The sequence below is a fragment of the Hydra vulgaris genome, chromosome 12 (genome assembly GCF_038396675.1).
Source record: "Hydra vulgaris chromosome 12, alternate assembly HydraT2T_AEP".
Lineage (NCBI taxonomy): Eukaryota > Metazoa > Cnidaria > Hydrozoa > Anthoathecata > Hydridae > Hydra > Hydra vulgaris.
This window is the reverse complement of record NC_088931.1, coordinates 34,593,358-34,614,750: the sequence shown is the minus strand read 5'-3', so window position 1 is coordinate 34,614,750 and position 21,393 is coordinate 34,593,358. Positions and strand designations below refer to the sequence as shown.

The 21,393-nt window shown below is 26.9% G+C and overlaps 2 protein-coding genes across 2 annotated transcripts; one reads left to right on the top strand and one right to left on the bottom strand.

Annotated features, from left to right (window-relative positions):
* Positions 1-2,703: 2,703 nt before the first annotated feature.
* Positions 2,704-5,081, bottom strand: LOC136088078 (uncharacterized). Its single transcript, XM_065811734.1, has 2 exons — positions 4,845-5,081; positions 2,704-4,595 (listed from the first exon to the last, which is right to left on the bottom strand). Exons 1-2 carry the CDS (start codon positions 5,079-5,081, stop codon positions 3,129-3,131), a joined length of 1,704 nt encoding a protein of 567 aa, XP_065667806.1. The 3' UTR covers positions 2,704-3,128.
* Positions 5,082-6,926: 1,845 nt separating this feature from the next.
* On the top strand, positions 6,927-20,931 carry LOC100209785 (neprilysin-4). The gene is made up of 16 exons (XM_065813037.1): positions 6,927-7,660; positions 7,793-7,846; positions 9,453-9,587; positions 9,873-9,953; positions 10,053-10,183; positions 10,400-10,622; positions 10,999-11,097; positions 11,430-11,507; positions 12,158-12,320; positions 12,404-12,458; positions 12,667-12,734; positions 12,927-13,057; positions 13,659-13,724; positions 19,795-19,887; positions 20,228-20,304; positions 20,559-20,931. The coding sequence occupies exons 1-16, from the start codon at positions 7,082-7,084 to the stop codon at positions 20,674-20,676; spliced, it is 2,151 nt and encodes a 716-aa protein (XP_065669109.1). The 5' UTR covers positions 6,927-7,081; the 3' UTR covers positions 20,677-20,931.
* Positions 20,932-21,393: the final 462 nt, after the last annotated feature.

Here is a 21,393-nt window from a genome sequence, read left to right as displayed (position 1 = left end):
AACTTACGCAAGAAAATGTTTCCATTATAAAGCATTATTGTTGTACAACTGTTGTACGACATTTCTACAACCATTGGAAACCAAGCTTAAAAATGGTAGAAATTCCGTAAAACCATGACGCAAGAAGCCCTTTGAGGGCATCTTACCCCACGTAACCGAGGACATCTTGCCTCATCTGTAGTGAGTGCAAGTTTAATACAAATAAAATTAATTTTATTGCTAAGTTATAAAATTTCTTGACTATATATTATTGTGGGATAAATTCTCTATAAAACAACACATTTCTTACCTTAATCGCATAAGTATTGCCAATCCAATAAACATTCAAAATTAGAAGCAACTTACTAACATAATACTCCAAAAAGTAATAAACTGATTTAAACCTCACTTACCAGCAATATTAAAAACATTTTTTATTCCACGATTTTGTTTTAACTTTATGAATAGTATTATAGAGGGATAAAGCATTACCGTTCTATGATGCTCTCACATAAGCAAAAAGACTTCTTGCCCCACGGGTCATCTTGCTCCACCCTACCCTATTTCTTGAGAAAATGAAAAACATGTTAAGCTGTAAAACTGTTTATTTGACAAAATCCATTTTTAAGATTTATTATGGTTTAGCAATATAATATTTTTAAGATTTATTATGGTTTAGCAATATAATATTTTTAAGATTTATTATGGTTTAGCAATATAATATTATTAAGATTTATTATGGTTTAGCAATATAATATTATTAAGATTTATTATGGTTTAGCAATATAATATTTTTAAGATTTATTATGGTTCAGCAATATAATATTTTAGATTTTCTCAGAGAAAAGTCATTTCTTTTTTTTTTTTTTAAAAACGTATTTGTTTAATTTTATGCAATGCCAGATTAAGGGTCTTGGGGGCCGGGAGCTAAAAAAAATTTTGCAGCCTCATTCCTAAAACAATGTATTTTTAAATGAATGCAAAAAAAACATCTAATTTTTTTGTTTATAGAGAAACTTTTCTTGCTTTTACATTTGCAAAATCAATTACGATAATTTGAAAATTTATATTTTTTACAGTGTTCTTTCAATTGTCATTAAACAAAGAAAATTTAAGCGATCATTTAACATCGAAGAACGGAGATCATTTTTAACTATATTGTTATTTTTGAAAATGCTCTCTCTGCACTACAATTGGTTATAGGAAGTGTAAGTAAAATTCGATATGCAATGTTAACATTGAGAAAAACTGATTCTAACTTATTCCTACGAACTGCTTATAAACATTCAAGTGCTGGTATATTTTTCTCATTTGCCATGAACTTGGAAAACTGGATAATTTCATCAGGGAATTTTGTATTTAAGTCTGAAGAATAAATAGTACATAAGGATTTGGCAGCAGCAACAATGACAGGAGCGACCATGGTCTCAAAACTAGTTAGAAAACCAAACTTTCTCTCTGCAGACTCGTAAGCAAAAAGTCTTTCTTTCAAGCATATTTTCAACTTGTCTATGATTGGGAAAAAATATTTGTTTTAAATTCGTCACTGCCACTAAGTACCTTTTCATTCTCGCTATTTTTATTAAACTTCTTTATTGAATTTTCATGCTTGTACTGATTAGGAATAATGCTTGAGAACCTTCTAGCACTTTCTTGAGTGTCGAAACATTTTCACGAACTGATGTCACACATTCCAAAAGAGATTTAAGCAATCAAACACCAAGAGCCAAACCTGGAGTTTTATCCTATAGTTTTTCATTTTTATCTAGAATAATTGATTATCATGTCTCAAGAATATTGTAATTTGAATGTAAAACTTTAGTAGAAATGGCTCTTGCTGACCACCTTGTCCCACCCAGGCTTTTAATGGTAACTTTCCTATCCTTTCCAGCACCACTTACGAGACCAGAACAAACTATCTGCTATCTATGAGTTGAAGAAGTACAGAAATTATAGGGGCATTGGAGAAACCCAAAGAAATCGGATGCAGCATCACAGCTGTCAGCAGCATTTACGCCAACTAAATTTAGAGAATGTTCTGCACAAGGAATAAATTCAATGTTTGCGTTCTCATTTTTCAGTTGTGCTTGCAAGTCTTTGTATTTTCCAAACAAATTAGATGCATTGTCGCATGACTGATCACGAGCATCGTTAATGTTTAAGCTAAGCTCATCTAATTTTTTCTTGGCAGCATCTGCCATAGCCTTTCCGCTATGTCCAAATAAAGATTCAAACTCAATAAATCTTTCTTCCACAACAGCTTCCTTGCTCACATATAGAACGATTATTGCAAGTTGGTCACAGTGTGCAGTGTCAATTAATGAGTCAACAACCAGTGAAAAGTATTTAGCACTACAATTTCGGTACCAATGGAGGCCAAAACACTGTAAACCACAATAACCGCCAGGTTTGAAGTCTCCCCACATCCAATTTTTTTTTCTTATTAAGAAGTAACATAGTATATAAGTTAAGTAAAGGTATTAAGAACCTCCATAGGAATGGCTAGAATAAAATTTTTACACATCTAAACTTTAGATAAAAGGGGAGGGGTGGTACACCGTTAACCTTATTGAAGTTCATATATTTCACATTATTTCATGAAGAAACCTAATTTTTACTCTGTACTTGTGTACTCCCATAATATAAAGGCATTAAAAAAGTGTTAGAACATTTATATAACAGATTACAAAGAAAAAGAATGTAGGTATAAAAACAACAACAAAATGCATTTAATGTGAAAAATATCTTGACTAAGCTTTGAAATACAAAAATAGCATTCTATTTTATCAATACTCAATTAAAAGTATTTTTAATGCTATTAAAATACTTTGTAAATAATAATTTTGACATAGTTGTGTAGCAAAATATATTAAATTGATCAGTAAACTTGTTAACTATTTATTAAATGTTGAAAATTCCACAACACTTGACTTTAACCGTTTAGCATAGTCTGGGTGGCTTTGTCGTCTCTTATATTTATTCCATGTCTTTTTAAACTCATGATGAACAGATTCACCTGCTTGTTCAGAGTAAATTCCAAGCCCATTATCAGTATTGGTACTTTTTAGAAATGGTACAATATGGTTAACTGCAATATGAACTTTCCACGGTATATTCAAAGAAATGTTTTCAAAGTAAGTATTAATATATTACCTTAAATTAGCATAAGACATCTTGAATTCGAAAACAACAGATTCAATATCACCAACTTTTTCTCCAAAGGTGGCTTGCTTCATTGATTGAAACTTTCTTAAACATTCAATTACTGGTAGTAAATCAAGCTTTCCTTGATCAGCAATATCACGAGAAAGAACATCTAACTTATCTAAAAGTCTGTTGGCATTGTTGCCATCAAATCCAATGCCATGGTAACCTCTGAAAAATATGTAATTTGAGTTTAACCACTTTTCAAAGCCAGGCCATAGTTTTGATAAAAGTTTTCCAAAAGTTGTAACTATTCCGATTAATGTATGCAACTCAGGTACTGGAACTAAATTTTCAATAATTGTGTCTGGATCCTCTTTAAGATATAATAATCTTGGATTAATAACATTTTTATAATCAGCCATCTTTGATTTTGGTTTTCCAGCTTCTGTGTATTTACTGTAATGATAATCGAGGGAACCAAGAGTTCGTTTTTCTCCACCATCCAAAAGACTCTCTCCTTCACACCACAAACAACTATATTTTCCAGCATGGCTTGTAATGCCAAACATTGAGTTTGCACACTTTAAATCAAATGCAACAGAATACTTAATATTTTGAAGATTAAGAGTATCAACTAATTTTCTAAGATTTCCATTGTGTTCAGACACTCCTTCTACAATAGCAACAATAAAACAACGCTTAACTCCAGAGTCATCAAGGTCAGGTTGGTTGGTAGTTTTATCATGCGGATTAAAAACATTCATAGTGACCTTTAAAAAACCTTGACCAGAATCCACAGCAACTCTTACAATTGTAGAAAGAGGGTCAATATTCCTTTCAGTGATTATATCATGTATAAATTCATCAATATCTTTAATATAAACCATTGATTTATTTACTATATCACCAGCTTCAACAAATTCTTCTTCTTTACATGAAAAATATTCATTCATTTCTGCTTTTAAAGCCTCTAATTTTTTAACAATATTTCCTTCAATGCTACTTTGAAAGCCAAGACTTTTTCTAAATATAGAACACATTTTTTTGGTTTTACACTGAGATAGTTCTAAACATTTTATAAGCTCAATGATTGTTCCAAAAGATACTTGACTAAAATTAGCACGGTCACATTTATTGTCAGTAGTTCCGGCAACAATAGTTAATGGTTTCCCATAAGTAGCAATTGTGAATTTTTCACCTCTAAAAATATTTTCCTTTTCCATTTTTGTTTTTAAAATACTTGAAGCGACACGTTCTGCACTTGCTGATCCCAATGCATATGCTGCATTAACTAAATTTTTCACAGCTTGAACATCACTACAAAGATGAATAATGCCTGACTTAACAACTCCATAACATTTTAAGCACATCCTTTCATTTTTATCTTCATTTAACTCAGAAGTAATTATGTTAATATCTTTTGATATTTCTGAAACATCTGAAGTTCTTCTGATATCTTGACGGTTTATCTAATCAAAAAAAAAATCTAAAGCTATATAAATTAGTAATATAAAAAATATAACACAATAAAAATAAACACATCGATGACATATTAGTTCCTAAAACAAGCTGTTTAAATGTTTTTTTTTTTTTCAAGTTTATCAAAGTTCATTGAGACACAGCTCTTTCTTTTTTTAAAATTAATAAAAAATAAAACAACTTTATTTAATTAAACACTAAGTCTTAAATATAGTTTTTTATTAATTTTATCAACTAACCTGAGAAATTTGCTTTAGCCACTTATCAAGGTATTTTGTATCGTTTTTTTCCAAACAATAAAGGTTTTTATAACAATTGCTGCAAATAACTTTAGGATGGTTTGCTAAATTTTGATCATAGCTATCCCAAATAAAAGTTTTTATTTTTTCTTCAATAGCTTTAGATATTTTATGAAGCTTTGCTGACTTTTTACCAAAGATTTTAAAACAAACAGTACATAGATTGTTGACCGCCATTTAATAAAAATTGTCGTTGTGTACCAGAGTATGTCTAAAATCAAACTACGCCGATATTTGATTAGCAAATTATAGCCTTTTTTTCTGAAAATGGCGGATGTTTTTTAACATAAAATTATAATTTTTATTCTTTGATTTTCATACATTTTTCCATTCCCCTAGAGGTTTTTACTAACCAAATATTTATTTTCATATATACAACTAAATATTTATAAAAAAAAATCTGATGTGGGGAGACTTCAAACCTGGCGGTCACTGTGGTTCATTGTGAAAACTTTTTTGCTATTAAGAATACAATTCCCTTATAAATTGTTGATGAAATGTATGAAACTATACCTCTGCCCTGATTTCTTCTGTCTTTTATGTGTTTAGCAAAGGTCAAATTTTGCTATGAACTCCAAGGGCCCGAGAAAATTTCCATTACTGAAAACACCTATTTCTCTTGAATCACCGCTAAGAGCTAGACCTCGACTGCAAAAAAATTCAAGCATTCAACAACTTAGAGCTTGTCTCCAGTAACGCTTTTCATCCTTCAACTGCTGTTTTAAAGGAATATAAATTTTTCCTTTTATTGTGATTTTTCCAAAATAGGACTGGACTGCATCAGAATGCTGCTTGCTTTGTTCGTGTCTGTTCGTTGAATCCAGTTCTAAAATTGTCGTCTGAATCTTGAAAAAGCTTGCTGAAGAAACAAAATATTTTTCCTGCGGATGGTGAATAAATAAGCCAGTCTCTCTTTCGAACTCCACCATTTTTCAACTTAGAAGAAAAATAGATAAGAGAGCAACACCTTATTTTGGTGTTTGTAACATTTTGAGATTTTTCAAAATTTTTGTCTTCAACATTTTGATCAGGAGTTTCTTTTATAGAAATCCAGTAGCATTGTGCTTCTTTCAAATCCATCCAAAATGCTGGTCAAATTGACATATTGAGAAACTGGGCTAAAACAAAAAAGAACGGTGCAACTTAAGTATTCAATTAAAAATAATAATACGTTTAACAATATTACTCATAATAATAATAGTGATAATAACAATAATAACAACAACGACAATAATAATAATAACAATAATAATAATAATAATAATAATAATAATAATAAGAAGAAGAAGAAGAAGAAGAAGAGGAAGAAGAAGAATAATTGATATATGCAGATAGAGTAACGTGTTGGTGAGATATTAAATGATGTACGACACGAAACGGCTTATTTGATTTATAAAATAATTTATTTATTTAAAAAGAGTTTTTTGGGTTTATTTATAACAATCTTGTTTAATTTTTTATATTATTTTACTTATTATTACTATTTCTTTTTTATATTATTGATTATCTTATTTTTTTATATTATTGATTACCTTATTTTTTTATATTATTGATTACCTTATTATTTTTATATTATTGATTACCTTATCTAAATAACTTATCTATAATAATAAATTTATACAAATTTTTATCATTACGTTTTATTAAATAAATTGTTTTAGTTTGAACATCAAAATCTTTGGCACAAGACAACCATTTTGTGCACCTATTTTAAGCTGAATATTTTTTTATATAACCATCAATGGTTAAGAATATTTATTAAATATCATAAACAATGTCTAACATAAAGTCTACATTATTTCTAAAAAAAATTATTTTTAATTAGTTCAAAAATCAAAATGGTGATTTAAGCATTTAAAAATTTTTGAAGGCAGAAGTACTGAATTTTTTTTATTTATTATTAAAGTTTTATTATTATTTTTAATTTTAATTTTCATTGGATTACAAAGCATTAATTAATATTAAATGTAGTTTAATAATATACAGCTGAAGTATACCAGCGTCTTTGTATAAGCATAATACAAACTCGCTTCAATCAAAAGGTTTTAGCATTTCATGTTCAGTCAGGCGTATAGTGGCAAACGGGGCTAAACGAAGAAAATAACTTTGTTTGGAACTAAACAGAAAAATAAATTGTTTTATAATGGAATAAAAATAGGGACACACGTCCTAATGCAATGATGATTTTTACATTTAAAGTTTTTTTTTTTTTATTAGCTTGTTGTATTCCATTTAATGTATGTAAGAACATACCAAATAATGTATGCACATCAAAGGAATGCAACGAGCTTTCTGCAACTATAAAAGCATCTCTTAATGAAACCGAAGAGCCTTGTAATGACTTTTATAACTTTGCGTGCGGTGGATGGAAAAAAAACCATAAAATACCATCTAGTGAAAATGAAATTACTTCGTTTACAATTCTTACAAAAGAGATAGAAAATGAAATACATAAGTTGCTCGAAGAGGAACCAAAGAGTAACGAAAGCGAGGCTTTTAACAAGACACGTTTATTTTATAAATCGTGTATGGATAACGAAACGTTAGAACGCTTAAAAGCAAAACCGGCACTAGATTTTATATCTTCAATAGGTGGTTGGTCAGTTTGCGATAATACCGAGTGGCAAGAAAAATCTAAAGACTGGAACGTATACGATACTTTAATCCACTTACAGAAAACATTTTATCCTGCACCTCCATTTTTTTCAGTTGAGGTTACAAATGATCATTTAAATTCAACAAAGCATCTTATAAAGGTATAACTAAAAAATAAATAAATAAAAGTTTTAAATTGAAAATAAACGTAACAAAAATTTTTTTCAATTATAACAAATGCAAATTATACTCTATTAATTGTAAATCTTTTTTTTTTTTTGGTTTCTTTTTAGATTGATCAATCAGGGCTAAGTCTTCAGAGAGAGATTTACTTTAAGCATGCCAATGTAAGTCCATTAGTTTAAAACTCGTTAAAATTCCTTTCAAAGTGTATAAAATACATAAATTAAGTGTTAAATAATCAAAAGAGCATAGCAAGGAAAATTTAAATTTTGATCTCTAATAGACAAACATTATAGTTCCAAGAATTTTATTGTTGATATTTTTGTGTAAAAAGCGGATATTTTTTGTGTAAAAAGCGGGTGTTTATTATGTAAGAAGCGGATGTTTGTTATGTTAGAAACGGATGTTTTTTTGAGAAAAATATCTTTCTAACACAAATGTAGGGTTATAATATAAAGCTAAAAAATTCAGTTAAAATATGTAGTATACTTTTTGATGTTTTTGGAAGCATATATTAATGGGCAGTTTGTGACGTTGCTATAGATAGAAACTCATTTTTATATAGACCATGTAATACTAGATGTATTTTCTGTTAAAATCCTATGTCAATTAAGTTTAAGAAAAGGGGTCCAACGTAACTTTTTCGGTTACTACGTTTTTGCTGAAAGGAGAATTAAATCATCTAATATTTCTTTTTTTTTTTAGCATTAGGAGGGTTCAGATTTGGAGGATATTTGTCATTGTTGTAAAATCCATATTTTTCTAATGCTTTTTTACAAATAAGAGCAGTGTTTTGAAAAATTTTTTGCTTGAAGAATTGGTAGATAACCTATGTTCAATTAAATTTGCTAAGTGTTTTAAAAGATTTCGTGGGTGGTTGAAGCTAGCATAGAAATGCTTTAGAATATTCATGCTAGTTTACACTATCGCGTACGCTATAAACGCAAAAAATACAATTAGCTATCTATCAACATTTTGATACGGAATTCATTTAAAAAAACAAAAACAAAACAAAAAAAACAAACAAATGGAATACAAAAAAATATGAAAATAAAATGTAAATAAATGTAAATAATATAAAATGTAATACAAAAAAATTACAAAAAAATGTAATACAAAATTTATTTTAAATGTCTTAATCAGTCACACTGTTGCAACACCAATCAAATAAGCATTTACTTACATCAGCAGACATGTGTTGGTGTTGTTTCGCTAAAAATAAACATTTTAATTTCATTGCTGGAGTGAGCTTATATTTTCCTACGAGTCTGTAGCATTTAAGCTCCAGCTATTTTATGCAACGCTTTGTAGTTTTGTTAAAAATACTATACTTGTTTCTTGTATAATTTTTTTAAGCGTTTTTGATTTTTTTTTGGGTTATTTAAGGGTTTTTGATTTTCAACACAAATGTTACAAACCGTTGTTCATTTTTTGGCTTAACGTTCTTTCACATTTTTCACCTCATGCACTTTATAAGGGTATTAATTTAGGGTATTTAATTATTTACCTATATTGTATACTGTCATGAAAGAAATGATTAATAAATTTGCTTTTGAAATGGTTTGAACGTTTAAAATCAAAATTGTTCATAAACGTTATAACTATAATAAAAAATACATTTATTATTATTATTATTAATATATTATTATTATTGTAATTACCACTGCTACTAATATATTTATTATTCAAAAGTCTTTAAGAAACGGTCTTTTAATATATATCTATGTAGTATCTATATTTCATATGTAACGTATTTATTATAATTTAAAGATAACCGATGACTATGGTGAATATATGGTTAAAATAGCAAAATTGCTAGGATACACATGCAATGAAAAAGATCCGAATAAAAACGTGACGAAACAGATGCTTGAAGTACTCCGATTCGAAAGAAAACTTGCTAAGGTACAAAGATTTTAATATATTTGAATAAACTGTATATTAACTAAACCAATATCAGTCTATTCTAGGGACCCATAATTCGAATTCATTTTATTAAACAGTTTCAGAACTGCAAAGTTTTAAAATAAATTATGCAACATTGGTAAGGCAACACCGTAATCTTCCTCATTAAATGCTCTTCTTCTTAGTTCTTCTTAAGAAGAAGAAGAAAATAAAGTTATATATAATATGTATACTTGTTAATTACATAAATCCATTGGATAATTACTTTTAAATTATCTTTTTTAGCTGACCACTCCTGCAGAAGCAAAGCAGGCCGGTACATTTAGAAGAATCGATTTGGCTATTATTAAAAAAATTATCCCACAAGTACAAGTTTTGATTTCGTGTTAAATTAAAAGTAAAACAAGCTTTAATTTCAATTTTAATAGAAATTTGCATAACTAAGTTCAACATTATATCTTTTAGTTTGATTGGACGAGACACTTAAAAGGTATATTTCCCGCAGATTTTAATATTCAAAAAGATGAAGTGATTCTGGCTACTTCGCCTTTATACTTATATAACGTTGCCAATCTTATAAGAAAAACAGACAAAAAGTAAGTTTTTTGCTTAAATTAAGTTTAAGCTTCAAGCAACAAAATGTTGTAAAAAAACCTGTTTGTTCGAGTTTTACATAAAGTGTATACTTTTAAATTACTATATGTTTTTATGATTATATGCGATTATTATATATAAGGTATATGATTTTTAAATATCAACAATACGATGTATATATTTTTCCATCTATTTTTATATATAACGTATACTTTTAGATTACTATCAAGGTATATTGTTTGGCAAATGCTTCGAGATAAAATTAGTTTTTTATCGAGGGATTTTCGAAAAGCACGTGCTGAATTTAATAGAAAAATGACCGGCGTTGAAGACAACGAACCACGTTGGAGGATTTGTACCACCGTAACGAACGACAATATGGGTGTACCGATTGGTACTCTGTATGTTGAAAAATACTTCAGTGATAACACTAAAATTAAGGTATATTCTTTCAAAAACATTTCAAAACCCTTAAACAGTTAACAATTTTGAGAAATAAGATTAATTAAAAAACATTACGTTAATAAGAAAAAATAGTGTCAGTTAATATAATTATGACTCTTAATGTAATTACTATTGATAATATAATTACAATTTTAAAATTGGTAATTAAGTGATGTAATTACGATTGGTGATATATTTACAATTGGTAATTACCTAATGTAATTATGATTGATGATATAATTACAATTGGTAATAGAACTATCGCTGTAAATATTCTGATTTAAGATTAATTAATAATTTAAGATTTAAATAGTTAATCCAAATCAATTTGTCAGAATGAATATTATTATTATTTATTTTTTTAAATGGTTAGACCGATATTATGATTAAAGAAATTATGCAGTCTTTTAAAAAAAGAATTCAGGACCATTCATGGATAGACAATTTAACAAGAGAAGGGGTTGACCAGAAGGTATCGTTACGTATTTCTTAACTTTGCGATAACTCATAAATATGACACTCTTAATTTTATTCCGTTTCACCTTTTTTATCAATATAACGTAAATTATTAATTTGTCATTATTTTATTAAGATTTAAATTAAATTTTTTTTTTAACTAAATCATAGGTAGTCATATAATAGAGAAGTTTATAAAATAATTACAAGCTTTTCAATTTTTATTTTATCAAATATAATTTTAAAATGATAAGATAAAAAGTTAAGCGCATGAACAATTTTTTTTGTTCTATAGTAACTTTAAATCAAATCTAAGCTTTTAATTAATTTAGTGTATAAAACATTTAGGTAGATGCTTTAGTGGCTAAAGTTGGATATGCATCATATATAAAAAATCCAAAAGAACTAAATAAACGGTTTCAAAACGTAAGTCTAATGTATATAAATTTTATTGAATGTTTTAAAAAATTGAAATGTAGCTTGTTTGTAACGCTCTCAGTACATAAGCTCTCAGATAGCGAGAGCTGTGTTGGGAGCCCACTATTTATTGATGAAACATTTTCATCGTTCCTGAATATCAAGCTGTTTTGGTGTAAAACGCAGTGCATTAAATTTTGATCCTCTTATCAATAACTTAAAAGTCGCAATGTCTGTCATATACATATAAAACAAAAAGGATAAAAAAAGTTTTCATTATTATTTTTTTTTCACCTTGCAACGGTTGTGGGATTTGTTTATTTCAGACTACAAATACTGTAGTTTTTGGCAAGACATTCTCATTTGATATAAGCGCAAAAATAACTAAGTTTAGATTTTTCCATGTCTAAAAGTTAATCTCAAAAACCAAAAAATATCGCCACTATTGCTGATATATTTCAAATGTAAAGTATGAGTTTCTCAACAGCAAAAAATTTTTCTTCGAAAAAAATTGTCTTTGAGAAACTCAAGTTTTATGGAAGGTGTTAACTATTTTTTTAAGTAGACGTCTTAAAAACTAACATTTTTTATTTATCACACTTTGCAATTTTAGGCTCCATTTTTAAGCGTTTTTTTAAATTTTATCTTATTGATTTTAGCTCACAATAAATGGTGAAACATTTTTTGATAACAATTTGAGTGTAGACAAATGGATTCGTTACAGATTATTTAATAAACTAAGAAAACCAGTTGATAAATCCAAGTGGCCAATGTTTCCACAAACAATTAATGCAATGTATCAGTTTTATGAAAATGAAATAGGTATTGCGCTATTTTGCACTTTTTGAATTATAAAGGCGACAAACGATTATAAATTAACTAACAGTTTTTTTTAAACTTATTAGTTATACCTGCCGGAATATTGCAACCACCATTTTTTTATACTGGCGAAGTACCCAGGTGAGTGAGTTAGAGGATTTATTAAAAATTTTGTAAACTGCTATTAAGGGTATAAAGCTTGTTTTAATCTTAAAAATACTTATTTTGGATTTAATGTTACTGAGTATTGTAAAACAAAATCTTTTAATTTTTCGTCTTGTGTTGCGTTTCATGATGTATTTCTCTTTGTATTCTATGGTAGGTATCATGATTCATTATCTTTTTATAGATCACTTAGCTATGGGGCTATCGGTTCAATTATTGGTCATGAGCTTACACACGGATTTGATAACACAGGTGATGAAAAAATAACTTTGTTTAAATAATATAACTAGTCGAAAAAAGTATCAATATCTTAAAAAATAAAAAACAATTCAATACTACAATAGTTATCTATTTATACTTAAATAAGTTTAATTATTATTAATGTATTTTTCTTTAAATAATAATAATTTTCAAAAACCACAACTGTTATGTTTAATTTTAAAGGTCGTAAGTTTGATAAAAATGGAGATATAGTGAAAGAATGGTGGACTAGAGAGAGTTTGAGGGAGTTTAATAAAAAAGCAAATTGTATTGAAAAGCAATATAGCCAATATAAAGTTCAAGACTTATATAGAGTAAGTTTTTTTATGTCATATTTTATTTTTACTAAATTATTCGCATTTCTTTTTTGTATTTAACTTTTTATGAACAACCTAATTGATTTACTTTAATATTTTATAATACACGAGTTATTGACTAATAACAATGTTTCTTCTTATCCATAAGTTAAGGTATTTTATGATTGCTATGGTTAAGTTGAAGCAGGAATGCTTGATTAACGTTCGTTTTGAAAACCTTGAATAAAACAACTTTTTTTTCTTCTCAAGTTAATATACTGTTTCAAGTAAGACAATTGAAAAATATATCAATAATAAAACGAACGTAAATCCAACATTCCTGCTTAAATTTATTTTTGCTTCAGTCATGAAACAATCATAGAATACTTTAAAACGGTTAAAGAAAAGAATGGAAATGGATAAAATCATTGTAGTCAAAAATAACTCACGTACTATAGAATGTTATGGTGGATCTGTAAAGGTTGCTCTAAAAAAAAATGCTTACTTTTTACAAATTCACTTTCACGATTTACTTTATATTTAAACAATGATAAGATATTATCATTTATCAAATATTTGCTTGTAACTAAAATTAATTGTAAAAAGTTGTTTTATTTAGATAAGTGGTAGACTGACTCTAGGTGAAAACATTGCAGACAATGGTGGAACAAAAATCTCTTTTGGGGTAAATATAAATAACAAATAAAACAAAACGAGTAAATATCACTAACTTGTTTTTAAGTGCTCTTATATGACTTAAACTTATATAAATTTTATGAATAATATACAAGACATAGTTATTATGGCGTCCTATGATTCAACCGAATCGTAAATTTCAATTCAGAACCGAATATGAGAAATTTATTACACAACCGAAAATATTCACGAAAAAAGTTAGAGCCGAAATAATTCGAATTTTCGATCGAAAGTCATAATTGTACTTAGAACCGAAAAAATTTTGATCGAATTATCAATCGAAATGTCATAAATATTTTAGAACCGAAAATATTTCGATCAAATTTTCGACAGAAAAACGTGAAATAAAGTTTTTAAATTAAAATAAAAAAAGAGAGGATTTTGTAATTCGATCCAAATTTTTCGGTTGTAAAATTCGGTTCTAAAACTTTCGGCGCAAGAAAGGATTTTGTAATTCGATCCTGCAATGAAAGTATACTTTTTGGTTCTAAATTTTTTGGTTGCGTAAACAGATATTTTCAATTTTGTATGGGTATTATTATTCCCATGCATTCACAGTCTTCAAAAATCTTTGACAATGTATGCTTCAAGTAGTACAAGCTTAGCTAGTTGTAGGTCTATATATTTGAAAATACGAAATACTTATGAACAATATAATTCAGGCGAAATTACAAAATAAAAGAGAAGCTTTCTTTTAAGACTTGCACCAAACCACCTGGAAAGTTTTCTTTTTTAGGGTGCTTAGGTGATTGTAAAGCACTGATAACTGGATCGGATGAGCACTTAAAACGCCTTGAAAGGTCTTCGTTTGTCTTCGAAAGCAAACACTTCCTTTAAAAAAATTTACGAAACTTTTTAAAGTCTTTAATTTGTGCTTCTAAGGCCCCTTCACTCATCATCCCAATTGGCAACACCATCTGATCAACAACCTGCCATCCATGTATCTAGTTTTTGTGCAAACTCTGTGGCATGTAGTACCAGGGATAAAGTTGTATAAATAGCTGTGCTGTTTCTAAGCAATAGTCTTTTAATATATCAGCGAAACATATATCCTTTTAATTAAACGCTCATCAACATTGCTAATTGTTGCTGTTTGTTCAGCATTTCTGAAGAAACGTCGGGCAGTACTGCCATTATTTGATGATCCAGAACCACCAAACTTAGGGATATCAACCACCAGCCCAACTTCATTTCTGAACCTAGATTGAATTCAATTCTTTACAGCTTTAACTTTTTCTTTGTCTGCATCTGACCTTGATGCCCATTTCTTCACTTCAGCTTTGTAGCTGACTTTAAACAAACCCTCCATGCTACGAATCCGTGCTTAAAGTATTGACAAGCCATACTTCAATTCGGTTGGAGTTTATGGCAAACTGCAAACGATATTAAGGTGGTTCATTTGACTTGGTGTTGAACCACAAACTGAGCAGCACTGAACTAAATTAGTAGCTGTAGATACCGCAGTGGCAACTTTTCTACCTATCATAGTAACATCAACTATGTGAAGAACAGTTAAGTTTTCATAATTAGGCACATCAGTTGTAGTCAAGTTTCCAAAAGCGTTTTCAAGAAATTGATGCTCTGCATTCATTACATCAGTTGTCTCCTTTACAAACCTAAACTGCACAATTCGGTAGTTTAATGTTGATAACGGATGTGGATTTCTCCAAACAATCTTCTCCAATCGACCAGAGAATCTTGTTAATTCAAGTTGTTCAAAGCAGGTAAAAAGCAAACTTGCTTTTTGGACGAAACTTATGTTTTCTAGTTCATCAGTAACTTGTGTATAAATGTTTTACCCAGTTTACCCATCAAAACCTACCTTTGACCGCAGAATTAGCCTATCAAAAACAAATGAATTAATAACTTAAATCATGTTGTACTTCCAACAGCCGCAGCACAGTATGATCTACCAATGCTTGGAAATTGATGCCTGCACAGAAGTAAGCGACCGGGGCTATGACCGGGGCCCAGGTTTGATAACACAGCAACAACCGGGGATGAGTTTATGATCAGTGCTGCATTAATATTGATAGATCCAATAAAAATTTTACTTTTAATTAAAACTTATGATATGAGTTATAATTAAAAAAATACTTTTATAGGATCTATCAATATAAATGCAACCCCGGTCATAAAACCGGCCGGGGCTGCATTAAAATTGATTGATCATATAAAATATTGTTTTTAAATAAAATTCATATCAAAAATTCTAATTAAAAATAACATTTTTATAGGATCTATCTATATTAATGCAGCCCTGATCATAAACCTGGCCCTAGTCATGGCTATGTGTTATTAAACCTAGCTTCGGTCCTGGCCCCGGTCGCTTACTACTGCAGAGTAATCTGTTGCTGTCTATGATTCACGACTTGGCAAACACCTCTCTTTTACCCTCACGTACATCATTTTATGCTGGATACTTTTTAAATTACTTTTTTTGCTTTTTGCATTGTTTCTTAAGCGCATATATTGAAATTTGCTTATCTCATTATCTTACAAAAGAGCCAACGCTTCTTCAGACGCATTATCAGAATGATCTAGTTTAGCATCTTTGTTATCCGTCAACTTTATTACTATCTAAGCATCTTTTCTTCTACCTTATTTCCACAGGTGTGTGCCACTAGCAAACAACAGCTCACAAGAATTTGAAGCTGACAAATTTGCAACTTTTCTCTTCTTTGTTTTTGAAGATGAATCTTCAAATGGTAATGTAGATCTGGGGAGTTGTTTATTTTTACTGTTCTTCATTAATTAAACATTTAAAACTATGTATAAAACTAACTTTGTTCCGAAACCAATGTAAACTCTAATAACTCAAAAAACTCTAAATAACTCAAAAACAACAGCAATAACAAAAACACAAAAACAAATAATAGGCTTATTTATCAACACTCGAACAAATATATATTACCTATTTAGCAATTTACCTATTTAGCAAATCGTGTACCTACTTATATTAATGTGTATTGAAATAAAATTAAAAAATTAAAAACTTCTTTTTTTCTGTTTGTTTTCTTTGTCTTTTGTATTTTGCATTTTTATTCTCATTCTGCCGAAAATCGATAACATTTTTTTGTTTTTTTAAAAAAAAATAAATAAATATATAAACTTATTTTAAATAAAAGCATCCAAAAATATTAGTAACGCATAGCGGTTTATATATATCGTATATACATATATATGCAATATATATATATACATATATATACAATATATATATATATATATATATATATATATATATATATATATATATATATATATATATATATATATATGTATATATATCGTATATACATATATATGCAATATATATATATATATATACATATATATGCAATATATATATATATATATATATATATATATATATATATATATATACGATGATATACATATATATATATACATATATATATTTACATATATATATATACATATATATATATATATATATATATATATATATATATATATTTATATATATATATATATATACGATGATATACATATATATATATATACATATATATATATATATATATATATATATATACACGATGATATACATATATATATATATATATATATATATATATATATATATATATATATATATATATATATATATATATATATATATATATATATATATATATATATATATATATATATATATACATTACAAATTTTTTGTTTGGTAAGAGATGTTCAAATGTGAAAGAAAACCGAAGTGGCGCCTAGTGACAGCCAGGTTTATGAAATTATTAAAGAAAACATATATAAGCTTCAAAATATTTAAGTATTAAAGCAAGATGTAGCAATAAAAAAAAGTATTTTGTTAACTATACGCAAAATTTATAAGATAAAATATAACATATTAAAATTCTGACTTTGGTTTTTATACTTTTGTCCAGTCACTGGCCCACTGTGCACACTAAGCGTCACTATACGTCATTAAGCGAAAATACGATTTTAACATTTCTAAAAGATTTTTTTCAATTTTTAACATTTTAAATTTTTTTACGGAATTAGATTAGTAACTGCAATTTAAAATTTTAATATTTATCTTATATATGAGGGAATTTTAGGATTAAAAAAATATGTTTTAGATAAATTTGTGAATTGCTTATGATAAAAACCAATCTTTTGCATTCTATTTATATATTATCAACTAATATATTATTCATTATATGATATATTATTCAATCAAAAAAGATATGTTATATTAATCAATTAAGATATATATTGGTATATTAATCAAACAAAAATTGATACACCAATCAATTAAAAATGTCAATTAAAAATTATTAATCAATTAAAAACGTAAAAAAAGTCAACAAAAATTTTACGAGGTTTTTATTTAATACAAATTTTATGCAACAAATCGACTTTTTATAAAATATTCTAGCAACCTCAGTAGTAAAAGATTACTTCAATTCATTTTTAAAAGTTTGAACTGTTTAGAGAAGCGACTCAAAATATTTGCCTAAAACCTTTTTTTATTGTAGTGAAAAAAAACAAAGTGTTTTAATAAATAAACATGCTTCAATGTTCAATATAGAGTACTATCGGTTTACAACTCTTTATTACCAGTAAACTAAATTAATCCAAAAAGTAAGAAAAAAACTCCAGTTTTTTCTAATGTTTGAATTTTTTTTAAATATGCGCTAAAATATATATACATGACATCCTGTGTAAAAATTATTTTAAAATATTAAATGATTCTCGGATTATTTACCTATTTTCTTTTTTAGTAGGAATGCGACGCTTAGTGCGACGGTTTATTAAGCTTGACATGAATTACAACAAAAAGTTATAAAAAATATAAATCTACGATTGGTTTAAAATACAAATTCAGCAAACTCAACGCAGTTAATGCATGTACTGGAAAATACACGAATTTTGCGTTTTTTTATAAAAAGGTTATGTTTCACTGCATTTTTTTAGCCCGAATAATTTAAAAAAAAAATTTTATTTTTCTCTCCTAGCGCTTTAGTTTGTCTAAAATCAAACAAAGTTAATTTTTTTTTTTAATTACTCAAGTTTCGATATAAAATTTTGCTTTCTAGTTGATGAACCATATTTTGGTATAAAATAGTGCTGCTCTCAATGAAGATAAAACATGAGAAAATGAGAAAACAACTATATTAACTAAATAAAAAATGAGAAAACAACTTTTTCAAACAAGTTTTAAGTTATATGTTTATTTTCTAACCAGTCTTATGTCTGCAAACATTTTAAAGGTCGAAAAAAATTAGTTATTTCAAGTTTAAAACCAGTTTTTTCCATTTTATATGAAAGTTTTTATTAGTATGAGTGTGAAGAACACACAAATCGACATACGACTAGTAAGACTTTTAAAGTTAAAGCTCTTAAGGTTTATTTAAAAGTCTAAGCTCAAAATTCAAACATAACTGTGATGTGAGCCACCCCTATTTTATAATGCCATAAAACTATTGAACTCAAATTCAGGTCTTTAAATTACCATAGATTATTATATACATTTTATTTGAATATATATATATATATATATATATATATATATATATATATATATATATATATATATATATATATATATATATATATATATATATTATTTTTTTGTAGAAAATATATATAAATATTTTCATACTCCATCGCAAAAGATATGTTAAGTTTTAAACAGTATATATATATATAGATATTGTTTAAACTTAACATATCTTTTAAAACTTAACATATTATATTGTTTATAAACAAGTGTTGCAGACCGGAAAAAATATGTTTGTTATCACTGAGAACAAACAAGACAAAAAAGTTTGAGAAACTTGCATTAACGGCGTTGAGAACGCCACAAGTGCAGATGTCATCAATTATAGTGGCCGATATGCTAATAAACTTTTCTTTCCTTAAACTTATTGCAATGCTTAAATTTAAGAACTAATTTAAGAGCCAAAGTAAATTTAAAAAAAAAACAAACCAATTCATGTTCAAGCTTCTTAAATACATAAAAAAATTTTAATTTTTACTTCCTTTTTTATGTTTACTATTTTGACTAAATTAATGTTTAGGCATACAAAGAATTTTTAAATGGGAGTACAGACGATATTCTACCAAACCTTCCGTACAATAACGAGCAACTATTTTTTATTGGATATGCACAGGTAATATTTAGTTTAGGTAATGTTATTTTGGTACAGATAGTTTTTTTGTGAAATTTTTTTTTTTTTTTCAATCAAACAAAGCAGAATCAGAGTAATTAGGTAATTTTACTATGATAACAGAATTTTTTTACTATGATTTATTTTTACTATGAATTATTTTACTATGATAAGAGAAATCATCTGTTCATCGAACAAATGCTAGTTTAGTTCAGATAAGCTTTTTATTAAGTTTAGAAGATCTTCTGGCAACAACCTTTTTCGAGGTTTATATGACTCTAAACCTTAATTTTTTTTTCAGTTTTTATGAAAAATGTTGAGACAATAATATGATTTTATTTAGGAATACTGTGCCAACGTTAGACCTAAAACAGAATATATAGCAACGTTGAGCGAGATTCATTCTCCCTCAAAATTCAGGTAAAATTATAAACAACTATAGAAATTATTATTGTTATATATATATATATATATATATATATATATATATATATATATATAAGTATATAATATAAGTATATATATATATATAAATATATACATATATATATAAATATATATATATATATATATATATATATATATATATATTATATATATATATATATATATATATATATATATATATATATATATATATATATATATATATGTATATGTATATATTAATTCAGAGTGATCGGAACGTTGTCAAATTTAGAAGAATTTGCAGAAGCATTTCAATGCAGAAAAAAAGTCAAAGACGGCACCAGAATGAAAATGGATCCTGAAACAAAATGTGTTGTATGGTAGAAGTTTTGTTTTACTATACAAATGTCTAATCACGTGGTTATTAATTACTAATTATGTAATAGGTCAACTTCATGTTATAATATATTCAAACTATTTCAATCAATTAATTTTATTTTCTAAAAAAATTATTAATTTACACTTATAAATATTAGTATATACACACCGTTATAATTATTATTGAACAAAAGTTTTTTAATAAAATTTACTACAACTATTTTGTAAATAAAATATTTTAGAATAAAGAGTTGATAAAAACGGTTTAATCATTTAATAGATATAATTGTTGACAAGTTTGATTGTTGACAAGTATTTTGTTTCAAGTTTCTAATATTCAGGTTAAAATCGCTCGTTAAATCCCATTTTCAAACAAATACTTTTTGTTAAAAGCGTATCAACCTGGGTCACAAAATAGAATTAATTATAAATCAATATTCATTTATGATAAAAAATGAATACTATTTTATTGATTAAAAAATTTTTCCAACGTTTTATACTTTTTAGTGTTTTCATTTTATTTTTTTATTAAACTTAAAGCTTATAACAATTTTAATGAAGTAAAAGTGGAATATACAGTTAAATTATTTTAAGTAAAACTTAACTAAAAACTAATGAGGATCTTTTATTTGTCGACAGGTTAACAATATAAAGTTTCACTATTTTTGTAAAAACTGAAATAACGCTTTTACCACAATAATTGCTTGGATCAGCTGATAATCT

Excerpts from the sequence above, each read along its gene's own strand:
- LOC100209785 (XM_065813037.1), top strand. The coding sequence starts at position 7,082 with ATGATGATTTTTACATTTAAAGTTTTTTTTTTTTTATTAGCTTGTTGT. Across the intron at positions 10,184-10,399 it reads ATAAGAAAAACAGACAAAAA|ATTACTATCAAGGTATATTG; the intron begins GTAAGTTTTTTG and ends GTATACTTTTAG. Across the intron at positions 20,305-20,558 it reads CATTCTCCCTCAAAATTCAG|AGTGATCGGAACGTTGTCAA; the intron begins GTAAAATTATAA and ends ATATTAATTCAG.
- LOC136088078 (XM_065811734.1), bottom strand. The coding sequence starts at position 5,081 with ATGGCGGTCAACAATCTATGTACTGTTTGTTTTAAAATCTTTGGTAAA. Across the intron at positions 4,596-4,844 it reads GGCTAAAGCAAATTTCTCAG|ATAAACCGTCAAGATATCAG; the intron begins GTTAGTTGATAA and ends TTTTTTGATTAG.